The sequence below is a fragment of the Eleutherodactylus coqui genome, chromosome 3, assembly GCF_035609145.1.
Source record: "Eleutherodactylus coqui strain aEleCoq1 chromosome 3, aEleCoq1.hap1, whole genome shotgun sequence".
NCBI classification, from domain to species: domain Eukaryota; kingdom Metazoa; phylum Chordata; class Amphibia; order Anura; family Eleutherodactylidae; genus Eleutherodactylus; species Eleutherodactylus coqui.
In genome coordinates, this window is record NC_089839.1 from 45174883 (window position 1) to 45191255 (window position 16373).

Sequence of the window (16373 nt, forward strand, 5' to 3'; positions counted from 1 at the left end):
CACCAAAGTCGCACTTTTTTTGGTCACCCCATCCCTAAGACTAACTTCACATGGGCAAATGTGATATTTGGCCATGAATCACGCCCCAATTTTGCACAAGCCAACATGCGATTTTGCCGCAGATGCAAGGCATTTTTGTAAGAAAACCGCCTCGCATCACTTCGGGAAAATAGCGATCATCTGCCATGGCTGTCAGCCACGGCAGAGGATCGTAGAGTGTCTCCCATTGTTTTCAAAGCGGGAAAAAAAATTGCTCATGTGTATGACCCCATTAAAAAGTATAAGAGAACATATTTGAGCGAGTTTTGTGCGTCTCGCAACGCACAACTCTCACGTGATTTTCTCGCCCCTGAAAAAGTTTAATACTAGCGATCAAAAAATCAAGTATTCCAAAATGGAACCAACAGAAACTACAAGACCTATAAAGAACGAGCCCTCATACAGCTATGACGACAGAAAAATAAAAATGTTATGGCTGCCAGAAGATGGCGGCAGAAAATCGTTTTATTTTTCCGAACATATTTAGTTTTTTTACAAGTTGTACAGCAAAAAAAATGGTATTGTAGTAATCGTACTGACCCTGAAAATAAAGTTACCGAATACTACATCACGGCGGACTCGTAGCGGTACTGTGCGGCACGTTTTATATTATTTTCCACATTTCTCCAAAAGTAATAATCTGCTAATCTTCTTATTATGTAAATTAGCTTCCACGTTTACTTTACGAAAGTACATGGAGAACTTGTCTAATGAGGATGACTGCAGGAAGGGAAGCGGCTTTATTCGGAAGAGTGATGAATATGGAGAAAATTCATTTAGAATTTATGTAGTGACTGCAGATAGATGCGTTGAGTTGCAGAACACGTTGTAGTTGGAGCTCCGTGGGCAGAACTGTTCTGTGCCTAATGATATATTATTAATAGTGTACTGTTGTATTGTGTACAGTGATTTCTTGTATTTTCTCATGTTTGGGCGCCCTCTGCTGGTAAGTTTGTAATAAAACATTAAAATGAGAAGCTAGAGGATTTAGAGGCAGATTTATGGTACTTAGATTGGGGGGCCCGTCCGGTGTACTCGGTGTCATTTTCAGCATGGCTATCTAGTAATCGAAGTCCTATAGGTATGGGGGTTGTGGCTAATAAAATGCAATAAAATGTGGACTTTTGTTTCAGTATTAATAGCAAAATCTTAAATCAAAGAGAACAAAGTGCACTATTTTTATGAAGATGCTCCTGGAAATGTGAAATATAAGTTTCAGTGTGAATCCGCATTAGATGAGAAAATCCATTGATTGGAGCGACTTCCATCGAGGCTGGCTCATCAGTGCTAGACTAGCCAGGGCCAGGATTTCATACATGGCTAATCTTGTGGGGTTTTCTGGTGCAACAGTGCAAATATAGTGAAATGGTACTCTGTGGATGTAAAACACTCGTCACCAAAAGGGGTCAGAAGAGGGAGTCAAGAACTCTTCTGACCAATGGAAGGTGGGCAGTCAAGGAAACTGCCGCCGGATACAATGCTGGTGCTCCATGTCTGAACGTAGAACTCATTGTTTCTTAGCACAGATGGGCTATAACAGCAGATAACCAGTTCCAGTGTCATTACTGTCTAAGAGAAACAGAATGCAAGACTCCAGTGGGGCAAAAGAGAGTAAAAATTAGATCACAGAGCAGTGGAAAATATTGCCAGGTCATGTGAATCCAGATTTCTGTTGCACCACGCTGATTGGAGGATCAGAATTTGGCACAAGCAGCATGAATTGATGACCCCATCCTGTCCACTGTTCAGAACATGTCAGCACCTCCATCTAATGTGTGGCAACTGCTAAAAGCTTCCTGTCCGTGTGGGCCAGTGTTCTTGCAGAACAATTTCAACACCTAGTGGCCTTTATGCATGATGGACTGCTGCCATTTTGAACAGGGCAGTTTGTAGGAAATTTGAACAACAAGGCAAACATAAAAAAAACCCATTCCTACTCCACAGTATACCAAAGCATTATTAACCCTTTCCGATCCATTTATTTTTTTCTCATCCATTCTCCCCAGCTCCAAATAAATTGGAGCTGGGGAGAATGGATGAGAAAAAATAAGTTTTCCCTTTACCCTCTTGATCTGACAGTTCAGGAGGGTGCAGGTGGTCACTACACCGTGGGGGGAATGTGGAAGCTCTGCAATCACATGACAGCTGGGGGTCAGGTGACAACGGCGGTCAGATGATCGCTGGTCGGAATGCGGAAGTATTACTTCCGCATTCTCCGTTCATGTGGCTGCTGGGGGTCAGGTGACACCGGCGGTCACATGATCACCGTCCGGAATCTCCGTGCATTACATAGCGCTAATTGAGCGCTAGGTAATGTGTAAAGGAGAAGGCAGAAAGGGTTTTCAACCCTTTTTGCCTTCTCCTCGGGGGTCCTCGATGAGGACCAGTGCAGGAGTGCATCTGCACCCGACGTGTCTGACGAACGGGTGCAGGTGCATCTCTGCACTGCAGTGTCGGGCCTGTCCCGACATCGGAGCTGTGGAGGAAAATGATGATGTCGGGGCAGGCCTGACATTGGATTGGAAAGGATTAAAGCAATCAAACAATTACATTTTGTGAGATCGTTAGTGGGACTAAACAGAAATAGCAGAGTAAATGTTAATGAAGTTTACTTTTTTTAAATGAAAAATGTACTCAGTTGAAAAAAATAAAACTTTTTTGTTTTGTAGAAGTGAATTAAAACCACACACACGATATCACTGCAGTCATCATGACCCATATAATTGCCTCAATACTGTCACAGAAGAAAACCCACTATACCAAGACCAACATTACCAATAATGATACTGTATAAGCACCAAATTAAACATCATGCCACGTTTATAAATGCAGTGTTCTTACTAGCGCCTGTGTGAGAGTAGCCTAAAGAAGGTCCAATGCTCTATCAAATGGAGGTCTCTATAAAGTGTCCCTCTTAGTGTATAGTGAGACACAGGTTGTAAAGGTATGCAGTAAAGTCTTATTAGCAGCTCTCTACGGGATTCCTCACATTTTTGCACAATCAAAAGTATTTGGACTGCAGCCATATTTGTAAAGTACATAAATATCAGTACTGTCTGGCTGATCTCTTTTTGGGACTGAGAATATATGTGGGATATTGCTTGAGGGCTCATCCAAACTGCAAAATTGCAAGCAGAGATCATGTACAGCAGCCCGACAGGTCTGTATTACGGTCCTATAGGCACTTCATATGCTGCTGCATGGTGCTTCCATATAGGGAATGAAATCAGAGCCTGATGTCCATGGCTAGCCACAGCTACTGTATTCTATATATAAAGGCGAAAGCCCTCACTGACTTACTGACTGACTCACTGACTGACTTACTGACTGACTCGCCACTAATTCTCTAACTTCCCGTTGTTGTACAAATATGAAGTTTAGCACAACCATTCTTTAGGTACTAAATAGGAAAAGTAAAGAGCTCACAACCTGATTATTCAATGCTAATTGCAAATCTAAGTGCACCTCTATGTAATGTATCTAATCTCATTTTTTAACTTCTCCGTGTCCTGCAAACATGAACTTTTGGCAGGAGCATTCTTAAGGTCCTACATAACTAAAGTAAAGGGGTCACAACTCCAAAATTCAAAGCTACTTGAAAAACTATTGGCACTCCTGTGTAATGTACCTAATCTAATTCTCTAACTTCCCGATGTTATACAAGTATGAAATCTGATACGAGCATTCTTTAGGTCCTAAATAGGAAAAGTAAATGCTAATTGCAAAGGTAAGTGCGCCCCTATGTAATGTACTTAATCTTATTTCTCTAAGTTCCCTATGTTATGTAACTAATATCACACATCTGAACCTCACAAACATGAAATTTGCCATGTGCATTTTTTGCATCCTAAATAAGAAAAGTAAAGGGGTCGCAACTTCAATAATCCATTCTAAGCATTAAAAAATCTGCGATACATGAGTTAGTTCTTTTCTCAGAAACCTTAAAGCCTAAGGGAATGATGTGTATACTGAGAATAATCTACCTCACCTCTATGTGTATATACTGAGGAGAATCTACCTCACATCTATGTGTATATACTGAGGAGAATCTACCTCAGCTCTATGTGTATATACTGAGGAGAATCTAACTGACCTCTATGTGTATATACTGTGGAGAATCTACCTCACCTCTATGTGTATATACTGAGGAGAATCTACCTCACCTCTATGTGTATATACTGTGGAGAATCTACCTCACCTCTATGTGTATATACTGTGGAGAATCTACCTCACCTCTATGTGTATATACTGAGAATAATCTACCTCACCTCTATGTGTATATACTGAGGAGAATCTACCTCACCTCTATGTGTATATACTGAGGAGAATCTACCTCACCTCTATGTGTATATACTGAGGAAAATCTAACTGACCTCTATGTGTATATACTGAGGAGAATCTAACTGACCTCTATGTGTATATACTGAGGAGAATCTACCTCACCTATATGTGTATATACTGAGGAGAATCTACCTCACCTCTATGTGTATATACTGAAGAGAATCTACCTCACCTCTATGTGTATATACTGAGGAGAATCTACCTCACCTCTATGTGTATATACTGAGGAGAATCTACCTCACCTCTATGTGTATATACTGAGGAGAATATATCTCACACCTCTGTGTGTATACTGAAGAAAATCTAACTGACCTCTATGTGTATATACTGAGGAGAATCTAACTGACCTCTATGTGTATATACTGAGGAGAATCTACCTCACCTCTATGAATATATACTGAGGAGAATCTACCTCAGCTCTATGTGTATATACTGAGGAGAATATATCTCACACCTCTGTGTATATACTGAAGAAAATCTAACTGACCTTTATGTGTATATACTGAGGAGAATCAAACTGACCTCTGTGTGTATATATAGAGTAGAATCTTCCCAATCTTACAGAACCCCCTTAAAGGGATAGTCCCACTTCTAGCTGTTTTGCTTCAGGAAACAGACAGCTCTGTACATTGTACAGTTACCCAGTTTGGTACTGCAGACCAAGTTTCATTCACTTCAATAGGACTCGGCCTGCAGTACCAACCCTGGCCACTGTGCTGTCTGCTTCCTGTAGCAAAATAGCTAGAAGTGGACAATCCCTTTAAGACTAAAGTTGCACTCTGTCTCTTTAATGCCAAGACCTGATTATCCTGATGTCATGTCTGATTCTAAATGGCCTTCTTGGAATGACCCTTTCATACGAGGACCACTGTATACATTTAACTTATAACTGTTTTTTTAAATTAGGTTTCCGAACCCTCATTTCTTCTTGTATTAAATTTTAATGACGGCGGTTCTCTCAGGCTGGTAACGTCATTATGGACTCGCTCGTTTCTCAGACTCTCCCGTGTCAGAGCTTTAGGACTTAATATTATGAGCACGGTCGCTTCTATTCTCAGTTGACTTTTAATGTCAGCAAAGTACTTTAACTGCAGGATTTATAGTCAAGGGTAAAAAAGAACTTTTGCGCACTTTTTACTGCAGGTCGATCCTCACGGAAGGTCTCTTTCATTTTGCTAGTAGATATTTTTTCGTAGAAGGGCTCCGCGCAGACGACAGATGGATGGCAGGCAGTGGAGGGACGTGCGACCTGGCAATTTAGCTCTCATTAAAATGATACATTGACCTTGGGATCTACTTCATGCGCGTTGGTTTTTTCTGCCCAACTGATTATTATTGTAAATGATCAATATAACCAGAGACATATAACACTAGACGACATGATGTTCCCTCCAGCGACCTGCCCTTGTACTGTAAGGACAGAGTCTGCAGTCACAGCTAGCTCTTCTTAAAGGGGAACTCTTCATCACAACTTGTATTATCAACTATTGGAATTAATATGTGTTTAGTTAATAGTGACCGGTCAGTTCTCTTTAAACAAGATTAGACAGATAGTTGTAAATAAATTAAGGCTCATTCACATTAGTGTTTTAGCCACCGTGCGCAATTTGTTCCAGAACAGAGACACGGAAAGCCTGGACAGAGGCTAAATGCTAGTGTGAGTGAGGCGTTAGATATGAGATAGATAGAGAGATATTGGAAGGATATGTGGTGGAGGGAAATGCTAGAGCTAGATAGAGAGATAGATATGAGATAGATAGAGAGATAGATATGAGATAGATAGAGAGATAGATAGATAGATAGATATGAGATAGATAGATAGATAGATATGAGATAGATAGATAGATATGAGATAGAGAGATAGATAGATAGATATGAGATAGATAGATATGAGATAGATAGATATGAGATAGATAGATATGAGATAGATAGATATGAGATAGATAGATAGATAGATAGATAGATAGATAGATAGATAGATAGATAGATAGATAGATAGATAGATAGATATGAGATAGATATCAGTGGGAGCGGGGATCCATTCTCATGCCCCATTGTCACCCCCTGCAGTGTCATTAGGGGGGGGGGGCAGATGGGCTTGTATGATAGCCCTAAGCCTACTGAAGGCTCTCAGGGCTGCCACACATAGATGCCTATGAAGCTCTGCTCCGGGCAAGTCTTGAAGTGCAACATTAAAAATGACTATATACTGCATTACTGAAAAAAAGTGTTAAAAAAAGAATAGATTTAATAAAGGTTTTTAACAGTTTAAAAAAAAGTAAAACAAAAACAACCTTTTCTCAAAACCCTCCCACATATTTAGTATCATTATGTACATAAAAGTTCAAACTGTTAAAATGGCACAATATTTATTCCACACAGAGAAGGACATAAAAAAAGAATGATGAAATGCCAGAATTCCGACTTTTAACAAAAGAAAAAATTATTTTCCCATTAGACTTTGGTATCCGACCTCCCCAAAAATTTGAATAAAAAACGATTAAAAAGATGTATGTTTCCCAAAATGATAATAAAAATTACAGCTCACCGCGCAAAAAGACATACGGCCCAATGGCAAAAAAAACTATGGGTCTCAGGGCCCATGTACGCCGTGTAGATGTGTCCTGAGACCCATGTACGATGTATACGTGTGCTCGCCGGCGTCATAAAAACGCCTGAACGGCAAAGGGCCTGGCGCATATACGCCTAGACCGCAGTGCTGTGGGGCATGGGGAGACATTCACCCTTCCTTCCTCCTCACTGGCTCACCTCCTCTCTCCTCCCCTCTGTTTGCAATGGGAGAGGCCAGGACGGGGCGGAGGAAAGCTCCTGCCCCTGCCGTTGTCCGCAGCCAACAATGGGAGGGAGCAGAGTGTGCGGCACTTAGCCCCACCCCCTCCCATTACAGAGAGCGTCAAGGGGCGGAGAAGAGAACGGGAAGGGAATTTAGCAGTCACACTGCTAAACTCCCTCCCACCCCTCTTCTCCGGGAGCCAGCATAAGCTCCTGTAGGAATCTATGCAGCTGCCAACGCCAGTGTGAAGCGCCTGCTCGGGTGCTTTTACACCACAGAAATACGCTCCTCTGCGCTGATGCATTGTAAGCCAATGCATCAGAGGGGCACTGTATATTGGGCAGTGTAAATGTTATTAACTTTTTAGAAATAGAAAACATTTTAAAAAACTAACATTTAATATCACCGTAATCGTACTGACCCATGGAAGAGTCTACCCAAACATTTTAAAGTATAAAATAATAAAAGTTAATTTTTTTAAATAAAATTTCTTTTTCGGTAACCGACCCATAGAATATGTTATTTCTACTACACCGTGAACGCTGGAAAAACTAAACCCACCAAATGGAACAATTGCATTTTTTTTATTTCTCCCCACTTACAAAATCTTTAAATGGTACCATTTAAAAAATACCAACTCATCCCAGAAAAGGTTAGCTCTCTTACAGCTATGTCAATGTAAAAATTAAAAAGTTATAGCTCCTGAAAGGCGGGGATCAAAAAAACTAAAGTAAAAAAAAACAAGAAATCTCTGGTCTTATAGTGGTCTGTATGGTCTCTGGTCTTATTAGAGTGGTGAAGGGTTTATTTACACGAGCGTTTATCGGCCGGCGTTTTCACGGTCGGCCGATATATGCTTCCGTCTAAGCAGTACCCCCCTTCCCTCCCCCTCACCGGCTCTCTGCCCCTCTGCTCCCCTCCGAGCAGTTTGCAATGGAAGTGGGCGGGGGTGGAGCTTAGCTCTCACCCCTTGTCCATAGTCAGCAATAGGAGCGGGCGGGTCAGAATGGAGCTTAGCTCCGCCCCACCCCCTCCCATTGCAAACGCCGGACTGGAAGAGAGAGGCAGAGAGCCGGTGAGGGGGAGGGAAAGCGGCAACTGTTTAGATGGAAGCATATATCGGCCGGGAGTGAAAACCCAACCGATATATGCTTTTGTAAATAAGCCCTAAAATATAAGCCCTAAAGTATATCCTACTGTTTTCTGCTTACTGCCTTTATATAAAATTATTTGTCTCTATGGTAACAGACTACAAACAAAACCCTGTGTAGTCTGATCCTGTAGTCACAGCCCTTCCCGTCTGTCATAGTGTTATTGCAAGAATAGACTTGGTAGGTTAGAAAGAAGCAGTGGACAGACAGCGGAGATAATAACCGCAGAGTATCGGGTACAAGAGCTAAATGATTATATTCATATTATTAATGTCTAGAATATTCCATCTGTGCTCATGAAAAATATTTTTTTGGTTTTTTTTCAGCTCCCAAAGAAAATGAAGAGCGAGTCTTCAGAGAGCGAGTGGGACCCAGGAAGAGGCAGGGTGCGGTGCGACGTAGGGTTCATCAAGTAAACGGGCACAAGTTTATGGCAACCTACCTTAGACAACCTACGTATTGTTCACACTGCAGAGATTTTATATGGTAAGTCGGTTATCTGGGGTTAGCTATGACACAGTTGTATTTTCTATTCATGCATAGTACTGATGGGTATATCAGAATATTGTAGATTCTGTCCAGCTGAATGACTTTGTCAACCCTTGTGTGTACAAAGAGTACAATAAAACTCGCACAACATGCTCATATGAATGAACCCTGAGGCCAAAAAGCCCCATTTTTATTTCATTGTCATGTCAGGCCAAAGCATTTGGAGGCTTAACCCTTTCCAATCCACTGTCTGACGTCTAAAGACATTCTGATTGAAGGCTGTACAGCTCCGATGTCGAAAGACGTCCGGCAGGGTATTCTTACTGTAGATTACTGGCCGTTCTGTTGTCGGTGGCCTCTCCAGCATGTCACATACCACAGTACTGGCTCTAGCCAGCGGATGGGGCCATTGTATAATGGTAGAAGGAAAAAGACCCCTAGGAAACCCTGAACGCAAAATTGGATCGCAAAGGGTTAATACATATAATTTTTCTACTAAAATTTGGTTCATACCAATTTCAAGTCCGTTATCAGAGATGCAACATGAAATAGTCTTTATCTTTTCAAAAAAACGCATTCTTTTTACTTTATTTATCTAAAATTACATTATTGTGCTGAAAATCCCTGTACTGTCCGTTAGAGGGACTTCTTTTCTTCTAATATGCTATCCATTGCTATCCTGTCCCATTAGAACAGGAAGTGTAGGAGCGGGATGTGTCATCCTGCTATGAGGAGAGGGGGTAAGAGGAAAGAAGGAAAGACACACAGATGTGCTGTTAGAGCTAGTGGGGAGTTATTTGTTGCTATTTACTCACAACTCCACCTCTCAGTACTGCTGGACACTATTATGATGTTATGTCCATGTTACACACAGATAGAGAGCAGAATCTGCAGTTCTCTGTAGACAGTCTATAGGACACCACACAGCAGCAGGCTCCCCCCATAAGTCCTGAGAGAATTGAAAATTGGATGTATACCCTGTTGAGGGGAAAATGGAGATACAAGTCATATAATAGCCAGAAATAGTGTTATTGCTCATGTGTACACACTTATTCTGGAAAGCCATTGGAAAGGTCATGTATGCTTTAACATAAAACATCATTGTAATGTAACCAATCATAGGTAGTGCGCGGTGCCTAAAAGCTATAAACAATCTTACCCTTGTAGTGTTCCTTTAAGGTCTGACTTCAGATGTTGTCCTATAAATATCGCCGTTGCAGCATTTCCTTTTTCGTAAACTGACATAAAGGAAAGAAGGGTCACCTCCATTGTCTGCGGTAGTAAATAGGATTCTCTATGCGGCATGCTTCCTCCCGGCAGCTCAGATGAGGACAAGGAAGGGGGTGCAAGTGTGTAAGGGCAAAGGGGTCTTTCAGAAAGTCCTTTGGGACATCACATCTAGCATCTTTTTACAGATCCTCTCGTTTCATACACGTAGAATATTGACTTTTCTTTTAGGGGTTTCCTGAAGTTGGCGATTCATTATTTTGGTTTGCAGAAGAATAAAACTTTCAACTGTTCAATACATCTGTTTCCTACTAAAGATGTAGCTCAGTGTAACGAATATTGAGAGGCGTTTCCTGTGCCCGCCTTAATTCTCTGCTGGCATCTCTATTTTAGCAAATACTTGTATTCTGCGTAACAGCATAATTCTGGAGCAGCTTTTCTTAGAACGCTGTATTGCTATGTTCCTCTGTTGCTCCTCTGGGAAATATAAAAGTTAATTGAGAACTGGGTGCTACCATTCCTCTTGTTAATGGGACATGTCCCTAGTGTCCATTCACAGTGTCAGGGCTTATTTACACGAGCGTCTATAGGCTTCCGTTTTCATGACCGGCCGATATACACTACCATCTGATGCATTGGATTCCAATGCTTCAGATCACACAGGCATATTTCCGCAGCATAAAAGCGTCTGGCCAGCCAAATAAGCACGGGTGTTTTTACACTGGGCAGGAAAGATGTTCCTGGAATACGTTGGCCGCTGCATAGACTTCAATGGGAGCCAATGAAGGAGGTCAGAGAAGAGAGGTGGGAGGGAGTTTAGCAGCATGACTGCTAAACTCCCTCTCTCTTCTCCTCTCCGCCCCTTGCCGATTGTTTGCAATGGGAGGGCGAAACGGGGGCAGAGCTAGTTGCAAAGCTCACACCTCCCATTGCTGGCTGCCGACAAGGGGTGGAGAGAGGGCGGGAGCTTAGCACACTAGCTCCCGCCTCCTTCCCTTGCAGAGAGCCGTCGAGGGGAGAGGGAAGGGGTGACATTTTAGCAGAGCTGTGCTGTCTGGACGGGCGCACAAATGTTAGATTTGTGCACCTGTTCACGCATTATTACGGCGCTGGTGGGCACACCTACGGCCGTGTGAACCCTCACACTGCGTAACAATACACCATATCGACAAGAGAATGGCAATGCTCAGTTTTCAATTTATTTATGCATTTCCAGGAGGAATAACAGAGGAGTGACACAATACAATAAGTAAAACAATGCTCCAGAATGGTATTTTATGTGGAAAGCAAGTTTTTACTAGAACATAGATGTCAGGAGCACTAGCAATTTTAGTGTTTTCCATTCTTGGTGGTGGTTTTTTTCAGTTCCCATAAATAAGAATTTTTGAGCATCTTTTCTTCCTCTGTTATTCATCATGGAAATGTATTACTTGAGAACTGGATTCTGCCATTTCTCAAGTCAAAGGGTCTGTTGCTAAACAATCTGGCACTGTCCATTCACTGCTGCCTGTGTATGGAAACATTCTATTAACAAAAGGAATTGTATCAGCAATTTATTCATACATTTCCAGGAGGAATAAAAGAGGGACAGAAAGGCACATTACAGAGTTCTAAAAAATGATGTTCCAGTATTAAATATAAGTATTGTATTAGCAAAAGCGGACTTTATACTATAAAATTCAGTTTCAGTCATAATTACCCAGGGTCACTGATGTGATTATTATTTTTTTTCTTATTTGCAGGGGTGTTATAGGGAAACAGGGTTACCAATGTCAAGGTAAGAACATTTATGTCAAATTGTCTATCTATATCTCATATCTATCTATCTATCTATCTATCTATCTATCTATCTATCCATCTATCTCATATCTATCCCTCTCATATCTATCTATCTCATATCTATCTATCTATCTATCTATCTATCTATCTCATATCTATCTCATATCTATCTCATATCTATCTATCTATCTATCTATCTATCTATCTATCTATCTATCTATCTATCTATCTATCTATCTATCTATCTCATATCTATCTATCTATCTATCTATCTCATATCTATCTATCTACCTCATATCTATCTATCTATCTATCTATCTATCTATCTCATATCTATCTATCTATCTATCTATCTATCTATCTATCTATCCATCTATCTCATATCTATCCCTCTCATATCTATCTATCTCATATCTATCTATCTATCTATCTATCTATCTATCTATCTATCTATCTATCTCATATCTATCTCATATCTATCTCATATCTATCTATCTATCTATCTATCTCATATCTATCTATCTACCTCATATCTATCTATCTATCTATCTCATATCTATCTATCTATCTATCTATCTATCTATCTATCTATCTCATATCTATCTATCTATCTATCTATCTATCTATCTATCTATCTAACATCCATCTATCTATCTAATATCTATCTATCTATCTGTCTGTCTGTCTGTCTGTCTGTCTGTCTGTCTATCTATCTATCTATCTATCTGTCTGTCTGTCTGTCTATCTGTCTATCTATCTGTGTTCTGTATAGGAATCAGGAGTTGCACTCTGAGAAATCTTGTCTCATCTCTATAAAATTGTTCTGGTTTGAGATGAGAACAGGGTGGAAAATGTTTGTGTCTGCCAGTTTTTAGTTCTCATGCTCCGTATTGGGTATCTTATCTCCACCCGGTCTGTGCCATCTTTGGCCTTCACCTTATATACATCTGCTTGTGTCTGTGTAGTAGGAACAGCTTCCAGTCTCAGCCTTACAATTAGGGTCTCTGGCGGAAGGTACACTCTTTATTAAGAAAGGGAAAAAAAATTAGCCCCTAGAAGGAGTTGTCATTTTGCTGCAAACCTCGGGCAGGTGTGCAAATGACTAGAGTTGTAGCGTGATTAGATGAATGGTCTTGCTACCTCAGGCCCTAAAAATTGTTTATTTTGGGCCCTGTTGACGGCCGTGTTTATGTCTGGAGACCTCGGGATGAGCGCCTGAATCCTGTCTTATCTGTGGAGTGGCACACTGCCCCCTGCTGGTGTAATGGTCTGGGGGCCTGTCACATAGAACAGTCGGTCACCCCTAGTAGTGGTATGAGGGAGAACGACAGCTCAGCGATATGTTCAGGACATCCTGCAGCCACATGTGTTCCTCTCATGGCGGCTTCCAAGCAGGATAATGCTCTATCGCACACACATGGGGGTCACAGGAGCCTCCACATCATTGCCACACTTCTGTGATCTACCCGCGCGCCAGATTTATCTCCAATAAAACATGTATGGGACCATCTGAATGCCAACTTCTTCACCCTTAGGCCTCATGTCCACAGGGAAAATCAGGCCCGCCGCGGATTCTCCATGCAGAATCCCGCAGCGGGTCCCTCCTTTCCCGCGGACATGAGGCTAAAAATAAGAATAAACTCACCTGCTCTGGACGATACGGATCTTCCTTCCTTCTCGATCGGATCTTCTTTCTTCGGCCCGGCGGAAGTGTGGCAATGATGTGGAGGCTCCTGTGAACCCCATGTGTGCCGAAGCACATCCGCCGGGCCGAAGAAAGAAGATCCGGCCGCGACGGAGAGAACATCAAGCCGCGAAGAAGATCCGGAGCGTGCGGAGAGGTGAGTAATTGTTATTTTAATGCCTCATGCCCGCGGGGCAGGAGGGACCCGCTACGGATTCTACATGGAGAATCCGCGGCGGGCCTGATTTTTCTGGTACGGGTCTCTCCATAGGCTTCAACAGAAGCCTGCGGGAGACCCGCACGAAAATGGAGCATGTCCATTTTTTTTCCCGCACGTGGATCCGCGCCTAACGGGAAAAATGACATCTGCAGGTATTTAACTACCTGCGGGTGTCCAATGTATCCCTATGGGGCGCGGATCCACGTGCGGGAAAAACGCTGCGGATTTTAAATAATAATTTACCCGTGGACGGAGAATCCGTAGCGGGTCCCTCCTGCCCCGCGGACATGAGGCATTAAAATAACAATTACTCACCTCTCCGCACGTTCCGGATCTTCCCTTCTTCGCAGCTTGATCTTCTCTCCGTCGCGGCTGGATCTTCTTTCTTCTGCCCGGCGGATGTGCTCGGTACGCCGGCTGCGTGCTGCGCGCATGCCCCGGGCACATCCGCCCGGCCGAAGAAAGAAGATCCGGCCGCGAAGAAAGGAAAATCTGCATTGCCCGGAGCAGGTGAGTGTAATTCAGGCGCGGGAGCCGTCCCCGCGGGAGACCCGCACTGAAATGGAGCATGTCCTTTTTTTTTCATGCTCCATGATTTTTTAAATTCACTTTTATTGACCATCCGCGGGTATTTATCTACCCGCGGCTGGTCAATGCATTCCTTGCGTGCGGGTGAAGAGATAAAATTCGCTGCGGATTTTAATTCTTCTTTTGCCAGTCCACGGGGAGAATAAGAATTAAAATCCGCAGCGTTTTTCCCGCACGTGGATCCGCTCCCCATAGCAATGCATTGACCACCTGCGGGTAGATAAATACCCGCGGATGGTAATTAAAAAATTTCTGGAGCATGAAAAAAAATGGACATGCTCCATTTTAGTGCGGATCACGCGTGCGGGAGCTCATAGAGCACATAGCTCAATTGATCTCCCGCATAAAAATAAAAGACAATTACAGTGCATCCGCACTGCATCTGCAGCCCAAATCCGCGTTACAAATCCGTAGCGGATCTGATTTTCCCCATGGACATGAGGCCTCAGAGTTTGCACGATCTGGAGGCTCAGTTACAGCAAATGTTGAATGAGATATACCATAGTATGCCTCCATGCCCACCCGTATCACTTCTTGTATCCAAGTCATAGGCAGTACAACAAGATACTAAAGCCTCCATGCCCACCGGTATCACATTTTGTATCCAACCTAGAGGAGGTACAACAGGGTACTAGAGCTTCCATGCCTCCCAGTATCACATCTTGTATTCAAGCTAGAGGCAGTACAACAAGATACTAGAGCCTCCATGCCCACCCGTATCACATCTTGTATCCAAGCTAGAGGCGGTACAACAAGATACTAGAGCCTCCATGCCCGCCCGCATCACATCCTGTATCCAAGCTAGAGGCAGTACAACAAGATACTAGAGCCTCCATGCCCACCCGTATCAAATTTTGTAACCAAGCTAGAAGCAGTATAGCAGGATACTAGAGCCTGCACGTCTGCCCGTATCACATCTTGTATCAAAACTAGAGGTGATACAACAGGGTACTAGAGCCTCCATGCCTATCTGTATCACATCTTGCATCCAAGCTAGAGGCATCCCAACAGGGGTACTAGAGCCTCCATGCCCACCCGTATCACATTTTGTATCCAAGCTAGAGGCAGCACAACAGGGTACTAGAGCCTCCATGCCTCTCAGTATGACATCTTGTATCCAAGCTAGAGGCGTCCCAATAGGGTACTAGAGCCTCCATGCCCATCCGTATCACATCTTGTATCCTAGCTATAAGTGGTACAACAGGGTACTAGAGCCTGCATGTCTGCCCATATCACATCTTGTATCCAAGCTAGAGGCAGTACAACAGGGTGCTAGAGCCTCTATGCCTGCCAGTATCACATCTTGTATCTATGTTGAAGGCATCCCAACAGGGTACTAGAGCATCCAAGCCCACCACATCACATCTTGTATCCAAGCTAAAAGCAGTACAACAGGGTATTAGAGCCTGCATGTCCACCCATATCACATCTTGCATCCAACCTACAGGCGTCCCAACAGGGTACTAGAGCCTTCATGCCCACCCGTATCGCATCTTGTATCCAAGCTAGAAGCAGCACAACAAGATACTAGAGCCTCCATGCCCACCCATATCTCATCTTGTATCCAAGCTAGAAGTGGTACAACAGGGTAGTAGAGCCTCCATGCCTCCCAGTATCACATCTTGTATCCAAGCTAGAGGCGTCCCAACAGGGTACTAGAGCCTCCATGCCCACCCGTATCACATCTTGCATTCAAGCTAGAGGCAGTACAACAAGATACTAGAGCATCCATGCCCACCTGTATCACATCCTGTATGCAAGCTAGAGGTGGTACAAAAGGGTAGTAGAGCCTCCATGCCCTCCTGTATCACATCTTGTATCCAAGCTAGAAGCAGTACAGCAGGGTACTAAAGCCTGCATGTCCACCCGTATCACATCCTGCACCAAGATAGAGGCAGTACAACAAGATACTAGAGCCTCTATGCCCACCCGTATCACATTTTGCATTCAAGCTAGAGGCGGTACAACAGGGTACTAGAGCCTCCCTTCAAGGAGTCTGTTTTCCGCAATAAATTATCCTTTGCTCTGATATTGTAATCACCTATATCAATGTTACAATCA

The 16373-nt window shown here is 42.9% G+C and overlaps 1 protein-coding gene across 1 annotated transcript in view; it reads left to right on the top strand.

Moving 5' to 3' along the window:
- PRKCE (protein kinase C epsilon) overlaps positions 1–16373 on the top strand; it is a 331438-nt gene that overhangs the window by 161974 nt on the left and 153091 nt on the right. Inside the window, exons 3-4 of the mRNA XM_066595547.1 lie at positions 8652–8811; positions 11784–11818. Of these exons, the coding sequence (XP_066451644.1) occupies positions 8652–8811; positions 11784–11818 (195 nt within the window). The remainder of the gene's footprint in view (positions 1–8651; positions 8812–11783; positions 11819–16373) is intronic.